At 44.3% G+C, this 21752-nt stretch overlaps 1 protein-coding gene across 1 annotated transcript in view; it reads left to right on the plus strand.

Annotated features, from left to right (window-relative positions):
• The window catches only part of TMEM59L (transmembrane protein 59 like), a 38316-nt gene that overhangs the window by 11600 nt on the left and 4964 nt on the right, over positions 1 to 21752 (plus strand). Inside the window, exons 3-7 of the mRNA XM_034422622.3 lie at positions 3010 to 3107; positions 11771 to 11917; positions 14975 to 15083; positions 17559 to 17682; positions 19789 to 19906. Coding sequence (XP_034278513.3) covers positions 3010 to 3107; positions 11771 to 11917; positions 14975 to 15083; positions 17559 to 17682; positions 19789 to 19906 — 596 coding nt within the window. The remainder of the gene's footprint in view (positions 1 to 3009; positions 3108 to 11770; positions 11918 to 14974; positions 15084 to 17558; positions 17683 to 19788; positions 19907 to 21752) is intronic.

Raw genomic sequence — 21752 nt, forward strand, 5'->3', positions numbered from 1 at the left:
AAAGAAGCTGGGAAATCATCTCTCACAATCGGAATGGAAGGTCTGTCAGCTTATCTGGGCCAAACCTGTGTCTCTGGGAAGCAGGACTCAAAGGGAATTTTTGTAATTTAATAAATTTACTTATTCAATTTCTATAGCTGGCCCAACTCGACCAAGTGACTCTGGCTGTTTTTTACAGTTCTAACGTTTAAAAAAAAATTAAAACAACTTAAAAGACATTAAAACAATAACCACATCCATAAAAGAAAAAAGTATAAATATAAACAGCAGCTGGGATGATTAATCAAGTCATAGTAAATCCAAGTACAGGTAGTCCTTGACTTACAACCACAGTTGAGCCCAAAATTTCTGTTCCTAAGCGAGACAGTTGTTAAATGAGTTCTGCGCATTTTACAACCTTTCTTGGCACAGTTGTTAAACATGATTTTTAAATGGCTTCCCCATGGACTTTGCTTGTCAGAAAGTCGCAAAAGGTGACCTTGGGACGTTGCAACCATCCTAAATAATTCTAGTTGTCAAATCCGAATTTCAGAAGTGGTTTGCCATTGCCTGTTTCCTAGGGTTGAGACAGAGTGACTGGCCCAAAATCACCCAGTTGGCTTTGTGCCTCAGGCAGTACTAGAACTCATAGACTCTGAGTCTCCTGAAAACATGCTTTGGCCTCAATTTATGTTCTTTTATGTACTCATGACCATGAGTATGTTGCCACGGTCATGTGAAAACTGTCATAACTCACGTTTGTTCAGTGCTGTTGTGACTTCAGTCACTAAACAAATTGTTTGTAAGTTGAGGACTACCTTTAATGGAGCCCTTCACACATTATGAGCCCCAGTTCTGGATATCTAGCCAAGTTTTTACTTGTCTCTATAGCCTTCTTTCCAAAGATAGCCTGCTGCCTCTAAACATGGAGGCTCCATTCACCATCCCAAACAATGATTTGATATAAACATAGATCCCATAAACTTGCTGAATTCCCTTTTAATGTCATCAAAGCTAAAGAAACATACCTCATCTTGTAGTAGAGAGTCGCACTGTTGCTGGAGGGACGAAGATGCTGATCTAGGACAGAGGTATCCAAACCTGGCAACTTTATGGATTCCTTCCTGGCTGAGGAATTCTGGGAGTTGAAGTCCACAAAATCTTAAAGTGGACAAGTTTGGAGACCTCTGTTTCAGTGGTGGGTTGCCCCCAGTTCAGACTGGTTTGCAAGAACCAGTAGTAGAACCGGCGGGAGGCTCCGCCCACTAACCTGGATGTCATCATAGGTGATCTGCACATGCGCAGAAGAGTGCGCGTGGGCGCGATGCGAACCGGTAGTAAAGATAAGTAGAATCCAGTAAGTAGAACCCAGTAGAACCTAGCTCTGTCTAGGACAGGGGTGTCAAACTCACGGCGTCACAGTGGCATCACATATCGCGACTTTTTCCCTGTTCGCTAAACCGGGTGTTGGTGTGGCCAGCGTGTGGCAGATCCGGCCTGCGGGCCGCGAGTTTGACAGTCCTGGTCTAGGAGAAGGGAGAACCAGGTTTAAGGCAACACTCAGTCACATCAAGTCCCTGGGAGGATTGAGCCTGATCTACAGGTAGTCCTCAACTTATGACTGGTTACTTAGCGACCATGCTAAGTTATGACAACCCCCCCCCTGAAAAAAGCTACCGATGGACTGAGATTGTTCCCCCCTCCGCATGATCATGTGACTGAATTTTGGTCACTTGGCAACCAGCTCATATTTATGGCTCTTTCCAGCACCCCATGATTATGTGACTGTGATTTCAAATGGTTTTGTTGAAAACAGGCATTTACTTCTGGTTTTTGGCAAAAAATAGCCCCATAGCAAACAATGGGTTTGCTTACCAACCACCATGTTTGCTTAACTACTGTTGTGAAAAAAGTGATAACATTGGGTCCGGTCATGTGGTGATCTGCTTTATCACCACTTTCGACTGTACAGGTAGTCCTCGACTTACAACAGTATACTTAGTAACCGTTCGAAGTTACAACAGCACTGAAAAAAGTGACTTATGACCATTTTTCACACTTATGACCATTACAACATCCCCATGGGCATGTGATTTACATTCGGATGCTTGGCACCTGACTCACATTTATGACGGTTGCAGTGTCCCGGAGTCATATGATCCCCTTTTGTTACGTTCTGACAAGCAAAGATCATTGGGAAACCAGATTCACTTAACAACCGTGTTACCAATTTACCAATTGCAGTGATTCACTTAACAAATGTGGCGAGAAAAGTCGTAAAATGGGACAAACTTACTTAACTGATGTTTCACTTAGCAACATAAATTTTGGGCTGAATTGTGGTCATATCTCGAGGACTACCTGTAATTGCCCCGCTCAATTATGGTCATAAGGACTACCTCTATTTTACAGCGCTTTTGGGGAAGAAAATGAAGAAAGATCTCCATGCAAACCATCGTAAGCTCCTGGAGTAAAAGCAGGATATAAATCTCACAAATAATTCCATAAACATGTAACATAGATTGCAGGATGAAAAAATAGGGGGTTTTCCAAGAATTGAAATCCAACACTTTGTAGGGCACTAGGCTGAAGAAATGAATCCTGGAGCTGCAATTTTTTTTTTTTTTTTTAATTTGATTTATATGCCGCCCTTCTCCGAAGACTCAGGGCGGCTTACAGTGCGTTAAGCAATAGCCTTCATACTTTTGTATATTTATACAAAGTCAGCTTATTGCCCCCACAAACTGGGTCCTCATTTAACCTACCTTAGAAAGGATGGAAGGCTGAGTCAACCTTGAGCCTTGGAGAGATTCGAACCAGCAGTAAATTGCAGGCAGCTGTGTTAATAACAGGGTGCTTTAAACCACTGTAGTACCAAGGCTCTTATTATTATTCAAATTTTGCATTTGGTTGGCATTTTTGAACTAGATTTGAGATGTCAGCTAGAAACGGAATCAGTTTCCGAACCCTGAATTTTGTCCATTTGTGCTGAATTCTTCCTCTCCCCCCCCTCCCTCTTGGATATTGCAGCCTGCATGGAAGCCTACATTGGTGCGGAAGAGCAGTTTGGCTGTACGACCGGATGCAAGACACAGCTGCCGGAAATGGAAAACAGAGGAGAAAACATGGTAACTCTGGTTTTTAACCCCAGAATACAGAATTTTATTTATTTGATTTATATACCGCCCTACTCCCGAAGGACTCAGGGCGGTGAACAGCCAACAATAAAATCCATACATACAAAATTTAAAAGCAGAATTAAAATCAAATTAAATAGTTTTGGCCCAGACAAATTAAAACCCCAATCAATTTAAAACCAATTTTAAAATTTGAATATATAAAATACTAAAAAATATTAAAAATTTAAAATTTTTAGATGATGATCAGAGAGAGATCATTATTAAACGTTATGTCATCATCTAATGACAAGGCTTTAACTATCTTAAAAGCTCCTCTTTTTTTTTGACTGAGATTTTGATGGAGGGTTAGGTAGGGTTTTGTTGCTGATGAAGGAAATGTACTCTGCACATGAGCAGGGAGGAGCTTCCTCTCTGGGTGGCCATCTCGTCATAACACATTTTAATGGAATGGAATGGAATGGAATGGAATGGAATGGAATAGAATAGAATAGAATAGAATAGAATAGAATAGAATAGAATAGAATAGAATAGAATAGAATAGAATAGAATAACAGAGTTGGAAGGGACCTTGGAGGTCTTCTAGTCCAATCCCCTGCTCAGGCAGGAAACGCTATACCATTTCAGACAAATGCCCATTTTTAAATGGTGCCATAGAATATATAGGTAGTTCTCGATTTACAACCTTTCGTTTAGCGACAGTTCAAAATTACAACAGTACTGAAAACTAAGGAGTACTGAAAACAGTACTAGAACTAAGGAGAAATTTCCCCGGCAGTTAGAACCATTAATCAATTGAACAACTTGCCTGCAGAAGTTGTGTTTGCTTCAACACTGGAAGTTTTTAAGAAGAGATTAGACAACCATTTCATGCTTTTTGGAAAAGGAGGAATTTCTGTTAAATATTTGATTTAGCTACTTTTTTCAGAAATACTTCACATATTAAAAAAAAATCCCTCCACCAGGCTAAAAGAGGGAGACTGAGTTCTAGTTCTGCCTTAGGCATGAAAGCCAGCTGGATAACTTTGGACCAGGCCCTCTTTCTCAGCCCAAACCATCTCAGGGTTATTATTGTGGAGAAAATGGGACGAGGGAGGAATATTAGATATGTTCACTGCCTTGAGTTATTGATAAAAATATAGGGGGGGTGGGGGCAGGGGGGTTTTCTACTTACCTTTACTACCAGTTCACAATGGGGCCGCACGCGCGCTCTTCTGCGCATGCGCAGAAGCGTTCTGGTGACGTCGGAGTCGGTGGGCGGAGCCTCCCACCGGTTTTATTACCGGTTCTATAGAACCGGTCCGAACCGGGGGCAACCCACCACTGAGGGGGAGGCGGGAAATCTAAAATGAAAGAAAAATAAATAAATTTAAGTAATAAACTGGGTGCCTTCCACACGAAGAACAGAGGCCCTAACCCAGAGGTGGTATTCAGCTGGTTCGGACCAGTTCCCCGAAACCGATAGCGGAAATTGTGGGTGGGCCCGTCTACCTGCCCCCCCCCACCCCGGCATCCTATTAGACACGTTTTTTAGGCCGGGTGCATGTGTGGAAGGCAAGTGCGCGTGCGAATTGGGCGTGTGCACACATGAAGAGAGCGTGCATGTGTGCGGCGAACTGGTAGTAACATAATGTGAAACCTACCACTGCCCTAACCCTTTTGAACATGAATGGAGTGTTGGAAGTATGTACCACAATGCCATTATTATTGTCGTATGCCCTGCAGAAGGCCTTCCCTCTGGGGCCTCCCTCATAACAATGCTTTCCCTAACCTAGGCCACCTGGTGACTGCATTAATATCTTTTTTGGCAACAATCTCTCTGCTCCTTCATTTACTGGCATTATACTTCTGGATGTTGGACTTTCCAGTTTGGCTTGTTAATTTATTGTTTTTTTTATTGTCTTTATTTTAATCTGCCAAAGCGGTTACTGAGTGGATGAAAAGCGTCATTATAATCTAACTTACAGCAAATAAAATAATAATAATAATAAAAGGCTGTTTTGTTATCTGGATGTAGGCGCTGCAGATCTTTCTGTTTACACTGTAATTATTCAGCCTGGTGGATACACATTGCTAAGACGGCAGCTGTCAAGACTGGTTTCAGAATTTGTTATTGCTGTTTGCTGGGTTGGGTAGGAAACAGTTCTTTTTATTAAGCTGATCCCAAAAGGCACATGGGGGACAGAATTGGAGAGTTACAATCTGTCTGTCTGTCTTTCTGCCTGCCTCCGGAGTCTTGTTTTTACCTCTGGTGTTGAAGAATGTCTGGAAAGCCACAGGCCCCGACCTAGCATATATATATTTTTTCTTGTCGTGGCCTCCAGGAATCCCACAAGCAGAAACTAAAGGCCTTGCAGACAGGAAAAGAACAAATAACTAGCTGGTATTAGAAGAATTTGGCCTGCCTGTGACTCATTTTCCACCTGTTGCTTCGGTGGAAATGGGCTGCTAGAATCTCTCGGATTATAATTGCTATCCCGAAGCTGCCAGGGAAGGAAGGACAAAGGGGAGGAGAGTCTTAAAACACATAAATACTCAAAACATCACTTCTGTCAGGCTCATTTGGGTCCCGGGTTGTATTTTGTATAATAAGCAATGCAATCTGTGATCCATTCCATTGAAAAGACAGGGTCAGGTAGAATCTGAATTAGATCTCTTTCTGATTTGCAGAAGATTGACAAGGATTTTATCAGACTACCCCTGATCTTTATCCTAAGAATCCCAACTATTATTCAGAAATATGTTACTTCTGGGAGGGGAATTTGCAGATTATCTACTCCAGTGTTCGTTAAAATGTGGTCCTAAGGATCCCATAAGTTCTTTTCAGAGGTTTGTCACATTTTCTTTTTTCAACTGATACAGGTAGTCCTCAACTTACAACTAAAATGGAATCTACTCATCACGGTCATAAATTGTGATGATTGTAAATCAGGTCACTCAATAGAACCGACCTGATTTTTGTGATCTGTTTTGCGGCATTTGTTAAGCAAATGCTGCAGTCGTAAAGTGACTTCCGTGGCCATTAAATGACCATCATGGTTATTAAGCCAACCAACAATTTGCTATGGGCTGGTTTTGCCAAAACCTGGAAGCAATGCCAATTTTTGGCAAAACCATCATAAAATGTAGCTGTGTGATTGTGGGACGCTGCAAAGGGATTTTAATGGTGTAGAACCCATTTAAGCGACTGATTGTAAGCTGTGGACTACCTGCGTAGGATTCATCTATATTGTTGTGGTGCAAAGACACTTCTCTAATCATTTGTTGTAAAGGTCCGTGAGCATGTCCTTGAGAGACACGTGGCAGTAGCAGGAGCTGTAGACCAGTGGTGGATTTCACATTACGTTACTACCAGTTTGCTGCACGCGCACACACATACTTTGTGCGTGCACACCCAGTTCACGCGCACACCTGCCTTCCACATATGTGCCTGGCCTTTCACGCATGTGCTTTGCTCGCGCGCGTGCCTTCTGTTGTGACCTAGGCTCACTTAGTCATTACAAGACACAATTAGTCTCAAACAAACCTATTTTATTATAAAGCTGAGAATTACTTCATTCCCAGCTTAGTCCAAATTAATTCCAAAACAAGTCCTTCAGAAAAAGTCCTTCGGGCTTATCACAAACCTTTATCTTCTTTGGCACCCTGCCAAAGGCCTTTCTTGGCAAAGCCCCACAAAGTTCAGACACAAGAGATGCCAACTGGAAACAGATATAGCAACGTTGCTTTCCTACAAAGAGCCCAAGAGCCTTTGCTGCTCTTTTAAGCCTTATGGGAGGGACCAATCATCTCCTGGCCTTACTCCCGAGTTGTCCTTTTTTGCTTTAGCTGCTTTTGCCTTCTGGCAGCTCTGCACATGCGTGCACTAGGAACAGGCTCCTCCTGTTCCTCTGCCTCTCTGCTGTCCGGCTCTGGAGGCTCTGGAGTCCATGCATCACTCCCAGATGTCCCTGGCCCCATCTCTGCCTCCGATGCAGAGCCCTCGTCCAGGCCTTCCTCTGACTCCAGGACTGTCCCATTGTCCTCCCCAGCCTCCTCACTGTCTGACTCCACTGCTAGCTCCACGGGCTGCTGGCGGACCACAACATCTTCCATGCATGCGCCTGGCCTCAAAAACATGCCTAAATAGGATGGCATAGAGCCAGGGCAGGTGGGCCCACGGGTAGGCCCACCTGCTACCGGTTCAGGAGAACCGGTCTAAACCGGCTGAAAACCACCTCCACTGCAGACTGAATAAAGGTCAGAAAAGGGCAGTTTAATCAGCTGAAGGGATGAGGATCTGGCAAACCTCTCAGAAGGGACCTTCCCCAATTCTTCGATTGTAAAGGGGAGAGGCACACTTGCAGATTTGCAAGATTGATGCCAGCCTTTTGAGGTATTCCTGACAAGAAGCACCAACCAGGAGTATTAAGTCAAATTTTATTGTGACGTTACAGTAAGAGAATCTTGCTGCATAAAAGGAGAAGTAACTATCCTAGCAGGAGAGATTCCTAGCAGAAAAAACATGGGGGAAATCTTGACATAAGGAGTTGTATTTTTACAGCCCAGACTTGGAAGATTTTTTTTTTTTTTTTTTTTTTTGTAGAGAAGAAAGCATTTGCTTCCCAGGTGCAGAATTCTGTTGAAGGATCAATGTCAGAAATGGTGGTTTGGGGGGAGGGGGGGTGACTTTCTAAATCTGCTTCATTCTCTCTTTAAAATATGATGGTTGTTTATCATCGGCCTTTCCCTCCTGGGACAAGAAAATCAGGAGAGGGAAGAATTACCTAAACAGCAAGGTGGTCTACTGCAAAGCAGGCCACCCTCATAGTGTCGCAACCTTGCGGATGAAATGTAGGGCTTGTCAGTTCAGAGGCTGCGAGCTACCTGGTTTTTTGGCTTAGCCTTCTTCCTAGCTGTGTGGTATCAGGGCAAAATTGCAGGCAGGCAGGCAGGCCGAGGCAGGCAGGCCAGAATATCGGGGTGGAGGAGCCCAAAATTTCCTTTTAAGCAGAGAAGCCAAATTCTCCTAGGTTGATATAGTGAGGAGAGGGTGAAGTGGTGGAAAATTGTGTTTGAAACAAAAATATTCAGTCCAGTACTACATCTATTGAAATATATGGTAGGAGATCTAAGGTGGGAGGGAGGGAGGAAGGGGGAGGGAAGAAAGAAGGGAAGGAAGGAATTATGGTTCAGAATCAGTGGGGCAAGGATGATGAGGCTTGATGAGCCATGATATGTGGGCTTGTCCCTGCCCTTTTAGGATTAGACATAAGAAAGCTTTAATCCTATTCACACAATTCTCTTGAACGCATTATGCCACTATCCTGGTTAAGTCAGTGACCAGTGGTTCTGGCAACACATAATAATGTTATCTGGGCCAGAAAACACTGTATTGAGAATACAAGGTCTCTGCTCACCTTCTCCAGGAAATGTCTGTTATCCCCTGAGCTTTGCACCGAAAGAGTACAGAAAGTCCTCGACTTAAACCATTTGGGTAGCAACTCGTTGCTTTGAAATTACAACGGCACTAAAAAAGTGATTAACAACTGCTCCAATCTATCTGAAATGGGGGTGGACTAGAAGACCTCCAAGGCCCATTCTATTCTATTCTATTCTATTCTATTCTATTCTATTCTATTCTATTCTATTCTATTCTATTCTATTCTATTCTATTCATTTTCACTCCCACTCCCACTCCCACTCCCACTCCCACTCCCACTCCCACCCCACCCAATTCCATTCCATTCCATTCCTTTTCATTTTAATTCCCATTCCCATTCCCCCTCCCACTCCCACCCAATTCCATTCCATTCCACTCCACTCCACTCCACTCTACCACATGAACAAAATTGGGAAACTTGGCAACCAGTATGTATTTTACAATGTCTCAGGGTCATGTGATCGCCATTTGCAATCTTCCCAGTGGCTTCCGACAAGCAAAGTCAATGAGGAAAACCAGATTCACTTAATGACCACCTGAGTCAATTAATAATTGCAGTGATTTGCTTAACAACTGTGGCAAAAATGGTTGTAAAACCGGGCATGACTCACTTGTCAACCACTTTGATTAGCAATGGAAATTCTGGTCCCAATTGCGGTCGTAAGTTGAGGACTACCCTCACTGTCATGGCTTCGTGACATCTCAGCTTGGCTTCTGTCGCCAGTCATCTGTTCAGAGATGTGCTTGATGCTGTCAGACTTTGCCCTTGAGCTTTTAAATGACATTCCTTATTAGGCTATTGTCTCTTCATTTTTTTCCCTCCAAAACTGGGAAGAGAAATGGATTTGTTGCCAAGGGATACCTCTTTTTAGTAATTATCTATCTATCTATCTATCTATCTATCTATCTATCTATCTATCTATCTATATCTATATATCTATATATATATCTATCTTATTTCTTTCTTTCTTTCTTTCTTTTGTCAAGCATGTATTAGATAACAGATATAAGTATAAACATGATTATGAATACATGAAATGGATATAAATAAAAGGGGGACATTAGGACAGGGATGGTAGGCACGCTGGTGCGCTTATGCACACCCCTTACAGACCTCTTAGGAATGGGGTGAAGTCAACAATAGACAGTCTAAGGTTAAAGTTTTGGGGGTTTGGGGAAGGGACCACACAGCCAGGTAGTGCATTCCAGGCATTGACCTCTCTGTTGCTGAAGTCGTATTTTCTGCAATCGAGTTTGGAGTGGTTTACCTTAAGTTTGTATCTATTGTGTGCTGGTGTATTGTTGCGGTTGAGTCATTGACAGGTAGGACATTGTGGCAGATAATTTTATCTGCCACGCTTAGGTCAGTCCAAAGGCGGCATAGTTCTAAGTTGTCTAAGCCTATGTTGTCTCCTTCTAACACAACTATTTGGACGGGCCAAATTAGATGGAGGCTTTCAAGAAGAGACTGGGCTGCCATCTGTCAGAAATGGTGTTGGAGGGGTTGCACTAGATGATCTACAACAGGGGTCCTCAAACTACGTCTCCATGGGCTGGATACAGCCTGCCAAAACCATTAATCCGAACCGCGCAGGACCACGAGGCTGCCCCGCCCACATCGCCCCACCTACCCCCACCTGCCTTCTGGAGGCCAAGGAGGCCAAAAATGGCCTGTTTTTGGCCTCCTCGGCCTCCAGAGAGAGAGAGGGAGAAGGAGGGAGAGAGAGAAAGACACACATACACAAACACACAAACAGAATCCCTCACACACACACACCAAGACAGCCACATCCCTTCAGTAACCTGCTTTCCACTCTCAGGAGCATTTAATTTGTGTGTGTTGTTTAATGGACTGCTAAATTGGCCACGGCCACCCAGTTACATGACTACCTAGCCACGCCCCCCCCATAGCCAGTCCGGGCCCCCAACAGTCTGAGGGACCGTGAATTGGCCCCCTGTTTAAAAAGTTTGAGGACCTCTGATCTATAAGGCCCCTTCCAACTCTGTTAATCTGTTAGATCTCACTTCTATTGGAACTAATGATAGACCAGATTTACTGACCCTCCTTTTCGGAGTTCTTCCTCTTCAGCCAACTTAAAGAGTTTTGTGCTAACTAAGGATATACGTAGTACTCAACCTAGACAACAATGGCGCCCAAAATTTTTGTTGCTAAGCAAGACAGTTGTTGTTTTGCCTCATTTTATGATATTTTTTCCCCACGGTTGTTAAGTGAATCACTGCAGTTGTTAAGTGAATTATGTAGCTGTTAAGTGAATCAGACTTCCTCCATTGACTTTGCTTGTCAGAAGCCAGCTGGGAAGATTGGTGATCATGTACCCGCGGGACAGTACAGCTGTCATAAACTCATGCCAGTTGTCAGGCGCCTGAATTTTGATCATGTGACCGTGGGAAAACACAAGGGTCGTGTGAAAACCGCTCATAAGAGACTTTTTTCAGTGCCGTTGTTTGAATAGTTGTAAGTCAAGGACTATCTGTACTCTCGCTCTTCCTCCTCACTTGTACAGGTAGTCCTCAACTTACAACTACAATTGAACCCAAAATTTCGGTTGCTAAGCAAGACAATTGTTAAGTGAGTTTTGCCCCATTTTATGACCTTTCTAGCCATGGTTGTTAAGTGAATCGCTGCAGTTGTTAAGCTAGTAAAGCGGTTGTTGAGTGAATGTGGCTTCCCCGTTGACTTTGCTTTTGTCAGAAGGTCGTAAAAGGGGATCACCTGATCCCGGGACGCTGCAACGGTCATAAATACGAGTTGCCAAGCGTCTCGATTTTGATCACGTGACCATGGGGAGGCTGCAAGAGTTACAAATGTGATGAATGGTCATGAATGGTTTTTCAAAGTGTAATTTGTTGTAATTTTGAATGGTCACAAAACGAATGGTTGTAAATCGAGAACTACCTGTTCATTTATCTGAAAACATCATGTCAGAGTTAAGAGGCTGAGTTATCTTTTCCCATTACTGAGGCCAGACCTGATTACCTGGGTCTTGTTTATTCTCACCAAAGGCAACCATTTAAGTCAGGGGTCTCCAACCTTAGCACCTTTAAGACTTGTGGACTTCAACTCCCAGAATTCTGGAAATTGAAATCCACAAGTCTTAAAGGTGCCAAGGTTGGAGGCCCCTGGTTTAAGTGGCGCTTTTCAATTTCATGGGCCTGAGTGAGAAGAAAGGAATCAGTTCAAGCATACTAATTTCATTTTGTAATTTAATAGATCCAAGATGAGAAACCGGCCTCCTTCTCCGTCTTTGACCTGGTCTCCAGTTTCTGCAATGATATTGTCAGCTCTGCTCAGAGTTTTATTTCTTCCACATGGACCTTCTATCTGCAGGCAGATGATGGGAAAGTAGTTGTGTTTCAGGTAAGTAATGATAAAAGTGGGGGGGGGGGGAGAGATTCAGGAAAGGAATAGTAGATGAGAAACCTAAATTAGAAAGGAATTAATGGGAGGGGGCTCTTTTTAATTGATTATAATTCGGCACTGCATTTGTAATACTCAGTACCATATTTTTCGGTCTATAAAATGCACTTTCACACACCCCAAAAAAGTGGGTGGAAATGTCTGGGCGTCTTATGGAGCAAATATTGCGGTGGCAGGGAGGGGGGTTGCCGCCGCTGTTTGCCGCCACCGAGAAACGCTGGAGCCTTCGCTGCCAAGCAGCTGATTGGCGGGTGGATCGGCCTGGAATACCGCCGATCAGCTATTCTAGGTGACGGGGATCGCCACAGTCTATCGCTGCCGCTGCTGCGGTGATCAGCAGCAGTAACATTAGGTGGCGGCAAATGGCAGCAGTGATTCCCTGCCATCTAGAACAGCTAATCGGCGGTATTCTGGGAGGCTGATTCAACCGCCAATCAGCTGCTCAGCAGTGAAGGCTCCAGCATTCCCGGCGGAGGCAGCAGACATGGAGGAGGCAGCAATGGCACATTTCCGGTTGACCAGCCCACTGATTGGCAGGGCTACGGGAGGCCGGGATCCAGCTGTTGCTCAGCTGACTAGTGGTGGGCACAATGGAGTGGAGCCCCGATAAGCCACGTGCTGGGGCTGCGATAACATGTTGAAGCTGACCAGGTTGTTTGCTGCAAGGACGCTAGCCAGATGAATACCAGATAGATGCTAGAAGGCAGAGGCAGATTTTTCCACCCCCCTTGTTTTCCTCGTCTAAAGCTAATGTATGGTCCTTATAGACTGAAAAATATGGTATATTCTGTTACTGATTTAACCCGTGTTATTTAGCACAGAATGTTGAACCATAAGCTAATTAACCGAATGATCTTGATTTCTGCAACACGTTAAGCCAAGTAAACAAAAATAACCTAACTCAAGCTTAATACTAACCAAACTGAGTTTGTTACACAAGTGCAGGCGTTGACACATTATTGAACCTAACCTGTTCAGATCTCTGGCAAGAGTGATTTCCCTCTAATTAAACGTTTATTTTGCAGCACTTACAACTCAACTAACAGAACCACATTTATGTAAAAATGCAAGCTACATGATTATGTGGAGCCCTTCCTTCCTTCCTTCCTTCCTTCCTTCCTTCCTTCCTTCCTTCCTTCCTTCCTTCCTTCCTTCCTTCCTTCCCTCCTTCCCTCCTTCCTAACCCTAACCCTAACCCTAACCCTAACCCTAAACCACTCCATCATCCTTGCTTTCTATAGAATTGCAAGGATTTATGGAATAAATTTACTTCTGTCTCTTTGGGCATTTTTCCCCAACTTTCCAGTTTAACCTAGAGCCCTGGGATTTCTTAGTGGTCTCTTTTCCAGTACAAACCAGGTCCAACCCAGTGTAGTCTTTAAGATCATCCAACATTGGTTAGGTGCTGCCACCTGCTGTGACCAAAGCAGATTAAAATCAAACTAATTCATTAATTTAAAAGTCTTTGAGCTGGACATTTCCGTAAAAAATGGGACATAAAATGGAAATGGCAGATAACGGGTGGATAATATTATAATAGTTATCTCACGTGGAATTGTCCCGTGGCAAGTTGTCCTGTGGCCACAACAAGATGGTTGGAGCAAATTGTAATGTTTGAAGTGAGCTTCATTCCTTGTGACTCATAAACCTTCCTTTTATGGCCATAAGAGTGAGGGCAGGAAAAACTGCTGTCCCCTTTTCTCCTGTGAGGTGAAGCTTAGGCAGAATGAGTATCTTTAGACTTGCAGATGGTGAAAGTACTGGTAGTCCTCAAGTTAGGACCATAATGGAGCCTGCCATCAGAGTGATGCTTGTGATGCGCATAGAATGAATGGGTTGGTCATGTGACGGACCCAATTTTACGATCTTTTTGTGATGATCATTAAGCAAACTAACGGTTCACTATAGATGTGGTTTTGCTGAAAACTGAAAGTAAATGCCAGTTTCTGGCAAATTCGTCGTAAAACATGATCATGTGATCGTGGGACACTGAAAACAGACATAAATGCAGTCAGGTTCCTGAAGTGCAGTCATATGATTATGGAGTGGCAGGTTTCAACTGTTGAAACTTCAAATCCAGGTCATACATACCCCAGGTGGGTCCATTGGAACTTGATTGTTAAGCAACTGGTCATCAGTCAAGGACTACGTCTACCCATTTTCCTCCTTGAAACCTCATCACAAAATGGAGCCTATCCTTGCCCGCCTTTTGAGTGCGACCTGCGGGATGCCAAACTTAGCCTAGCCCAGTGATGGCTAACCTTTTTGCCATCACGTGCCAGGAGCGGGGGGGGGCACACATGTGCGTGCCGACACCCATAATTCTATGCGCCCTGCCCCCGCGCATGCATGCACAACCCCCCCATGCTTCCCCCACTCCTGGCACGCAATGGCACAGTAAGCCCGTTTTTTGCTGTCCCCAGCCTCCAGAGCCTTTCTAGCAGTCTGGAGAGGGCGAAAACCGCCTTCCCCACCCCCCTGGAGGCCCTCTGGAGGCTGGAAATGGCCTGTTTGCCAACTTCTGGTCCCACCAGAACTTGGCAAATGGGCCATTTCTGGCCTCCAGAGGACCTCCGGAGGGTTGGGAAGGCCGTTTTCGCCCTCCCCAGACTCCTAGAAAGGCTCTGGAGGCTGGAGAGAGAGAAAAACGGGCTTTCCCCACCCACCCAACACCCTGAGGGCTTCCGGAAGCAGGAAACAGTCTGTTTCCCTACATCTAGCGTGCGCCGGAGCTGAGCTCGCGTGCCCACCAATATGGCTACGCGTGCCACCTAGCCCATCCTTTGAGCCAAATGTAGCTGTCCACTTCACTTCAGGTTTAAGCTTCCAGAAGACACATTCCTTAAGAGCTGCAGGAACCTGTGGTCTGGAACATGGTTTATGTGATATGCTTGCCTGGGACCCCCTCATCAGAAGGTCAGTTCTCCTTAAACAAGATACAGCAGATATGGAAGATGTCCCTGAATGCTTGAGAGCCTCTCTACCTTTCTTTGACAGTCACAACCAGAAGTTGAGTATCCAATTCCTGAGGCCCAGGCACCCAAATCAGAGGTTTCAGAGAAGACCTGGACAGTCTCGGCCCCCAACACCTTGAAACCACACACAGGTAACGTGAAGATTCAGGATAAATATGAGCTGGGCGAAGGCAGATTTAAACTGTGGCATGTGCCGCCATCAAAGATGATGATGGATACCAATTTAAAACTCTGTTTAAAACGCCGACTACAAAATCAGTGGGTTCACAGTGATTTCTATGAGTCTTAGTGGTGATTGACTCTCTCTAAAGCAGTATTTCTCAACCGTGGCGCCTTTAAGATGTGTGGACTTCAACTCCCAGAATTCCCCAGAGAAATTTTCTGGCGAGTTGGGTGTTATAGTAATTCTGGGAGTTGAAGTCCACATATTTTAAAGGGTTGCCAGGGTTGAGAAACATTGCTAGAATCCAGGCTAGCATCCATTAAATCTTCGCTGTTGGGCAGCAACAGCAGAAGAGCACAATGGCTGCCCTGTCCAAGGATGTTGCCTCATGAATTTCCTCAGTTGGCAGAACTGGTTCGGTGACGTCATATCATCACCGCTACCGGCTTGGGAAAACCGGGCTGAACCGGGAGGAACCCACCACTGGTCTAGGTAACTTGAAGGATCATCTCACCCCACTGGGATCAGCTGTGCCAGCAGTGGAGGCATACAGCTGGTCCCGTCAGCCCGATCATTCCAGCTGGCGGAGTCCAGGAGTGGGGGGCCTTCTCTCCTGTAGCTCCTGCCCTCTGGATGGAACATCCTGCCTGCCCCAATGTGAGGTTAGCTGCAACCCTCCTATCTTTTCGTAAGGACCTAAAGAAGTAGCTGTGCCAGTTGGCTTGGAGCACCAACTGGTACAGGTGTCAGTGCAATGGTGGTGGTTGATTGAGTAATAACAGATCCCATCTCCCCACACGCCCTGCCCCCGGTCTCTCCATGTGCCTTTGGTTTTAAGCAGGGGTGAAATCCAGCAGGTTTTGACAGGTTCTGGAGAACCGGTAGCGGAAATTTTGAGTAGTTCGGAGAACCAGTAGCAGAAATTTTGATCCCAGAGTGGGGAGGGAATGGAGATTTTGCAATATCCTTCCCCTGGAGTGGGGAGGGAATGGGGATTTTGCAGTATCCTTCCCCTGGAGTGGGGAGGGAATGGAGATTTTGCAGTATCCTTCCTCTGCCATGCCCACCAAGCATGCCCACAGAACCAGTATTAAAAAAAATTGGATTTCACCACTGGTTTTAAGGTTTGATTTCAACATCTTTCTTTTAACTAAGATGTAACTGTAAGCTGCCCAGAATTACCTTATGGTAAGATGCCAATAAATAAAATAAAATAATGTAATAAAATAATAAAGAAATAAAATGAAATAAATAAAATTAAAAATTAAAATAAAATAAAATTAGCCATGGTGGCGCGGTGGTTAGAATGCAGTATTTCAGGCTGCTGGCTGCCAGAAGTTCCGCAGTTCGAGTCTCACTGGCTCAAGATTGACTCAGCCTTCCTTCCTTCCCAGGTTGGTAAAATGAGTATCTAGATTGTTGGGGGGGGGAGCAATATGCTAACTCTTTAAACTCAGGGGTGGGCTCCTGGGGGTTCGGCAGGGTTTGGGCGATCCTCTAGCCAAGGATCGCTGGGGTTCGGTGAACCCCCAAATGCCACGCCTGGCTGGCCACACCCACCCCACCCCGCCCCACCCAAGAGTCTCCACGTGGCCTGTTCATCATTCCAGGTAAGTGCAGGGGCCATGCAGAGGGTCTGGGAGGGCAAAAAAATGGGCCTACTGGAGGTTCCGGAAGTCCGGAAATGGGCCTGTTTCTAGCCTCTAGAGAGCCTTCGGACCCCAGGGGAAGCAGTTTTCGCCCTCCGGAGGCTCAAGGAAGGCCTTCGGAGCAGTGGTGGGTTCCTCCCGGTTCGGTCCGGTTCGGCTGAGCCGGTAGCGGTGACGATATGACGTCACCGAACCGGTTCTCCCCCCCACCCTCCCATCCCCCCACGTTATTCTTACCTTTTATTTGGTCCCACCCCCAATCTATTGCTGCCTCCTGAGTCCCAGCTGATGACTAGAGGGAAAAAAACTGTTTAAACTCTTGCCGTGGGCTTCAAAGGGCCGTCCTATAGCTGATCAGTGTTAAAAGCAAACAAATGAGTCGGGTCGTAAGTGTGAGGACTGGTCGTAAGTGTGAGGACCTTCCAGAAATGACTCTGACCAGCTAGCCACGCCCACCTAGTCACATGACCTCCAAGCCACACCCACAAAATAAGCCACGCCCACAGAACCGGTAGTAAAAAAAAATAGAACCCACCCCTGCTTCGGAGCATGGGGAGGGCGAAAAACCCCCACCCAGCAACGGGGCAGCGAACCCGTTGCTAAAGGATCTGAAGCCCACCTCTGTTTAAACTACTTAAAGAGGCCTGTAAAGCACTGTGAAGCGGTATATAAATCTAAGTGCTATTGCTATTGCTAAATAAATAAACTTGCTGGCGCTTGACCTGAGCTCTTTGTCACCAGTTTCTCTTATTTCCTTTTTTATTTTTCTCATTTCTTATTTATTTTCTTTTCAGGCCTTCAGGAGAAATTGGAGAAACCTCCCATCGAAGAGCCCAAGAGTCCAGCCCCAGCCCCAGCTCAGCCTGTGGGGGAGTCTCAGATGCCTCTGGAGCACGATTTCCTGGGCTGCATGTCCAAGTAATGCCGCTCTGGGTTTTTTATCTTGTGGTTTAGTAATTAGAAAGAGAAGGAAACAGAGAAAGTTTGGGGAATAAAATTGTATTTGGATTGGATCAGATGCAAGATAAATTGTGGGTGAAGCTGATCCTGGTTGCAGGGTAATCCAAACATCTGCATTTGGCTTGAAGAAAATGCTGCTTTCCCTTCTTTCTTTCCTTTTGGGTTTTTTTCCCAAAAAACAGGTAGTCTTTGACTTACGAACATTCGTTTAGTGACTGTTTTTTCATTATATGACCATAGCGATGCAGCTATGGTCATAAGTGAGAAAAGCGGTCATAAGTCACTTTTTTTCATGCCATTGTAACTTTGAATGGTCAAAGTTTGAATGGTTGTTAAGTTAAGGATTACCTGTCCTATAATTTTAAAATAAAAGAAATATTGGCCTGCAGGACTTTGGTTTTCTAGCTTAGTTATATTGAAGGACTGACGCCAGTAATTTCTTTCTTTTGGAGTATTTCTTTTTCTTTTTCTGTTTATTTATTGATTGATTGATTTGATTTGATTTATATGCCGCCCTTCTCCGGAGACTCAGGGCAGCTTACAATGTGTTAAGCAATAGCCTTCATACTTTTGTATATTTATACAAAGTCAGCTTATTGCCCCACAATCCGGGTCCTCATTTTACCTACCTTAGAAAGGATGGAAGGCTGAGTCAATCTTGAGCCTGGTGAGATTTGAACTTGCAGTAATTGCAGGCAGCTGATGTTAATAACAGTGCTTTAGTCTGCTGCGCTACCAGCAGCATTTTCATTTTATTTATTTCTTTTTCATTTATTAGTTCTGTTTATTTTCATTGTTTCTTTATTGGACTTAATTTAGTTTTTTTATTGAACTTAATTTAGTTCATCTTTTGTAATCCTGTTGAGAAACGTTTTCTTTAAAAAAATTAAAAACTCAAGTTGATAGCTCTGACAGTATGACGGAAGCTCCATCTGTATTTTTTAATATGCATCAGTGTAGATTAAAAAACAGGCAGAGCTTCGATTCCACTGTTGCTGTCATCGTCTTCACTTTTCTGATCATCCCCTTCAGACACCCCTGGTCAGATCCCCAGTTAAACAATAAGAGCTCTGTGAAATGTTAGACAATAAAGAATGAAACATTGGCAGAAGTACAAATTAGAATTCAACCGTTAATCAGCACTCAGCAATAGGGCAAAAATTGTCATCCATGTATAGATGTATTAAATTTTTATTGGCCTTTATAACTTCATAAATATATCAAGGCAGTGAATATTCCTGATACTCCTTCCTCTTATTTTCCCCACAACAACAACAGTGTGAGGAGGGTTGGACTGAGAGAGTATTTGGGCCAAAATCACCCCAACCAACTCCTGTGCATAAAGGGGGGGGGGCTAGAATTCACCATCTCCTGGTGATTGGCCCAAAGGCACCCAGCCAGGGGAGAAATCTACTTACCTTCCCTACCGGTTTGGAAGTGCACGCTCCGCACGGACCCTCTGTGCATGCGCAAACCCTTCTGCATATGCACAAACCCTTCTGCGCATGTGCAGACGGTAAAAAACAGGTTACTTCCTGGTTAAAACCAGGAAGTTAAAAACCAGGAAGTAACGACCGGGTGGGTGGGTGGAGCCTCGCACTGCCATCACTACCAGTTCTCCGAACTGGTCTGAACTGGTAGCATTTCACCTCTGCACCCAGCCAACTTTTGTGCGTTAGGCGGAACTAGAACTCACTGTCTCCTGGTGATTGGCCCAAAGTTACCTAGCCAACTTTTGTGCGTAAGGCAGGACTAGAACTCACCGTCTCCTGCTGATTGGCCCAAAGTTACCCAGCCAACTTTTGTGCGTAAGGCGAGACTAGAACTCACCGTCTCCTGGTGATTGGCCCAAAGTTACTCAGCCAACTTTTGTGCGTTAAGGCGGGACTAGAACTCACCGTCTCCTGGTTTCTAGGCCAAAATCTTAATTACTAGGAAAAGTGGCTCTACGCATGTATATGTGGATACTTTGATTCTCCCTCTCCATCTGTCCATGGCAGTGGTGGGTTGCTAATCTTGTGGCTTCTCTTTGGCGGGTGGGGTGGCTGCTTGTGGGTGTTATAGGCGTTCGGGGCTGCCCCGCTGGATTCTGGCTGCTTGTCTCTTCCTTTCCATCATGGTGATGCTCTGGCTGAGTTGCGCCAGTTTGGTGACTGCGCCGGATCAACACGTCAAGACTCAGGTAGGGGGAAATTAATAAGAGGTGGGTCCTTTTTGTAGTTCTGTTCATCACTGTGTAAGTCTTTTATCCAGGACTCTTGAGGAATTTGGATTGCATGAACTTTAACTTGGGGTTCTGGAGACCAAGAAGATGAGTAGGAAGATTTCTTTGGCCCCTGACACTTTCCAAAAATCATTTATCAATCTTCCAGTACCCTAAGAGTCACTATTGTTTTCTTTGGCAACAGGTTAATCTGTCACTCCTTTTGGGTATTAAAGCACTTGATGCGTTCAGAAGGAATTAGTTACCTTTTGTTATCAATTTTGTGCCTGGATGGGGAAAGAGAATAGAAAAAGAATCGGAATATATATATTTATAGGAATTAGTTACCTTTTATTATCAATTTTAATAACTAAGCAATGTATTCTGATATAATAGTTTTCCTCTCAAATAGACACATAGTCCTTGGGTTATGACCATTCATTCAGCAACTGTTCAAAGTTACGACAGCACTAAATGAACGGTACTTATGATTAGTCCTCATCATTCTCTCTGTTGCAGCATTCTCATGGTGATGTGGTTGTGATCCATAACAGATTATGCTGTTGCAGCAAGCCACAGTCACAGGATCCTAATTTCAGGCCTTCCTTGACCATTTCCCACAAGCAAAGTCATTGGGGAAGCCAGCAGGAAGTTGAAAGTTGCCTTCGGGTGAAATCCTCGCTTAGCAACCTGTACGGTCCTCATTTAACCACTTAGCTGTCGCTAAGTGACACGATCATCGCGTAACGTTGTGGTTTAGCACCCAATTGCTGTTACAAGCTGAGGACTATCTTTCAAAAGGTTGAGTGATTCTCTCTACCTACCCAAGTCCAATTTTATCACCCCAACAAGTTATGATATTGATGTAGTTATTTATCAAGCACATCTAAATTATATTAAAGCAATCAAAAATATCTTTACAATCCTCAAGGCGTGTCACAAATTTTGAGCATGTCTGTTTGGAAATTGAAAGTTGAAAAAATTTACACCCTCTAATCACCATGGTTACATGATCAAAATTTGGGTGCTTGACAATTGGCATGTATTTATGGCTGTTGCACTATCCCGGGGTCATATGATCATGATTTATAACCTTCCCAGCTGTCTTCCAACAAGCAAAATCAACGGGGGATGCCAGATTCATTAAACAACCACATTACTCACTTAACAACTGCAGTGATTCATTTAACAACTGTGGAAGAAAGATTGTAAAATGGGTCACAACTGATTTAACTGTCTTGCTTACCAACAGAAATTTTGGGTTTTGTTGTGGTCCTAAGTTGAGGACTACCTGTATCTAAACATATCCCAGTACTTTCCCTGGGAATCTTTAGAATTGGTTTCGCTTCTTCTGTACCTATATGGATCTATCAGTAACGTTATACAGGTAGTCCTCGATTTAACAACAGTTCATTTCCTGACTAATCAAAGTTACATCAAAGTTTAGTCATATTGGCCACATGACCACAGCGCTGGCTCTTCAGCTTAGAAACAGAGATGAGCACCGCCCCCTAGAGCCGGAAGCGACTAGCACACATATGTGGGGGAACCTTTACCTTTATCCAACTTCGGCAACTTTAAGACCTGTGGACTTCAACTCCCAGAATTCCCCAGCCAGCCATAGGAATTCTGGGAGTTGAAGTCCACAGGTCTTAAAGTTGCCAAGGTTGGACACCCCTGAATTAAACCACCTGAATTAAAACCACACCTGAATTTTTATTTTTTTATTTTTTTTTAAATTTGATTTATATGCCGCCCTTCTCCAGAGACTCAGGGCGGCTTACAATGCGTTAAGCAATAGCCTTCATACTTTTGTATATTTATA

Source organism: Pantherophis guttatus, chromosome 1 (assembly GCF_059756535.1).
Source record: "Pantherophis guttatus breed Tessera chromosome 1, ASM5975653v1, whole genome shotgun sequence".
Taxonomy (NCBI): domain Eukaryota; kingdom Metazoa; phylum Chordata; class Lepidosauria; order Squamata; family Colubridae; genus Pantherophis; species Pantherophis guttatus.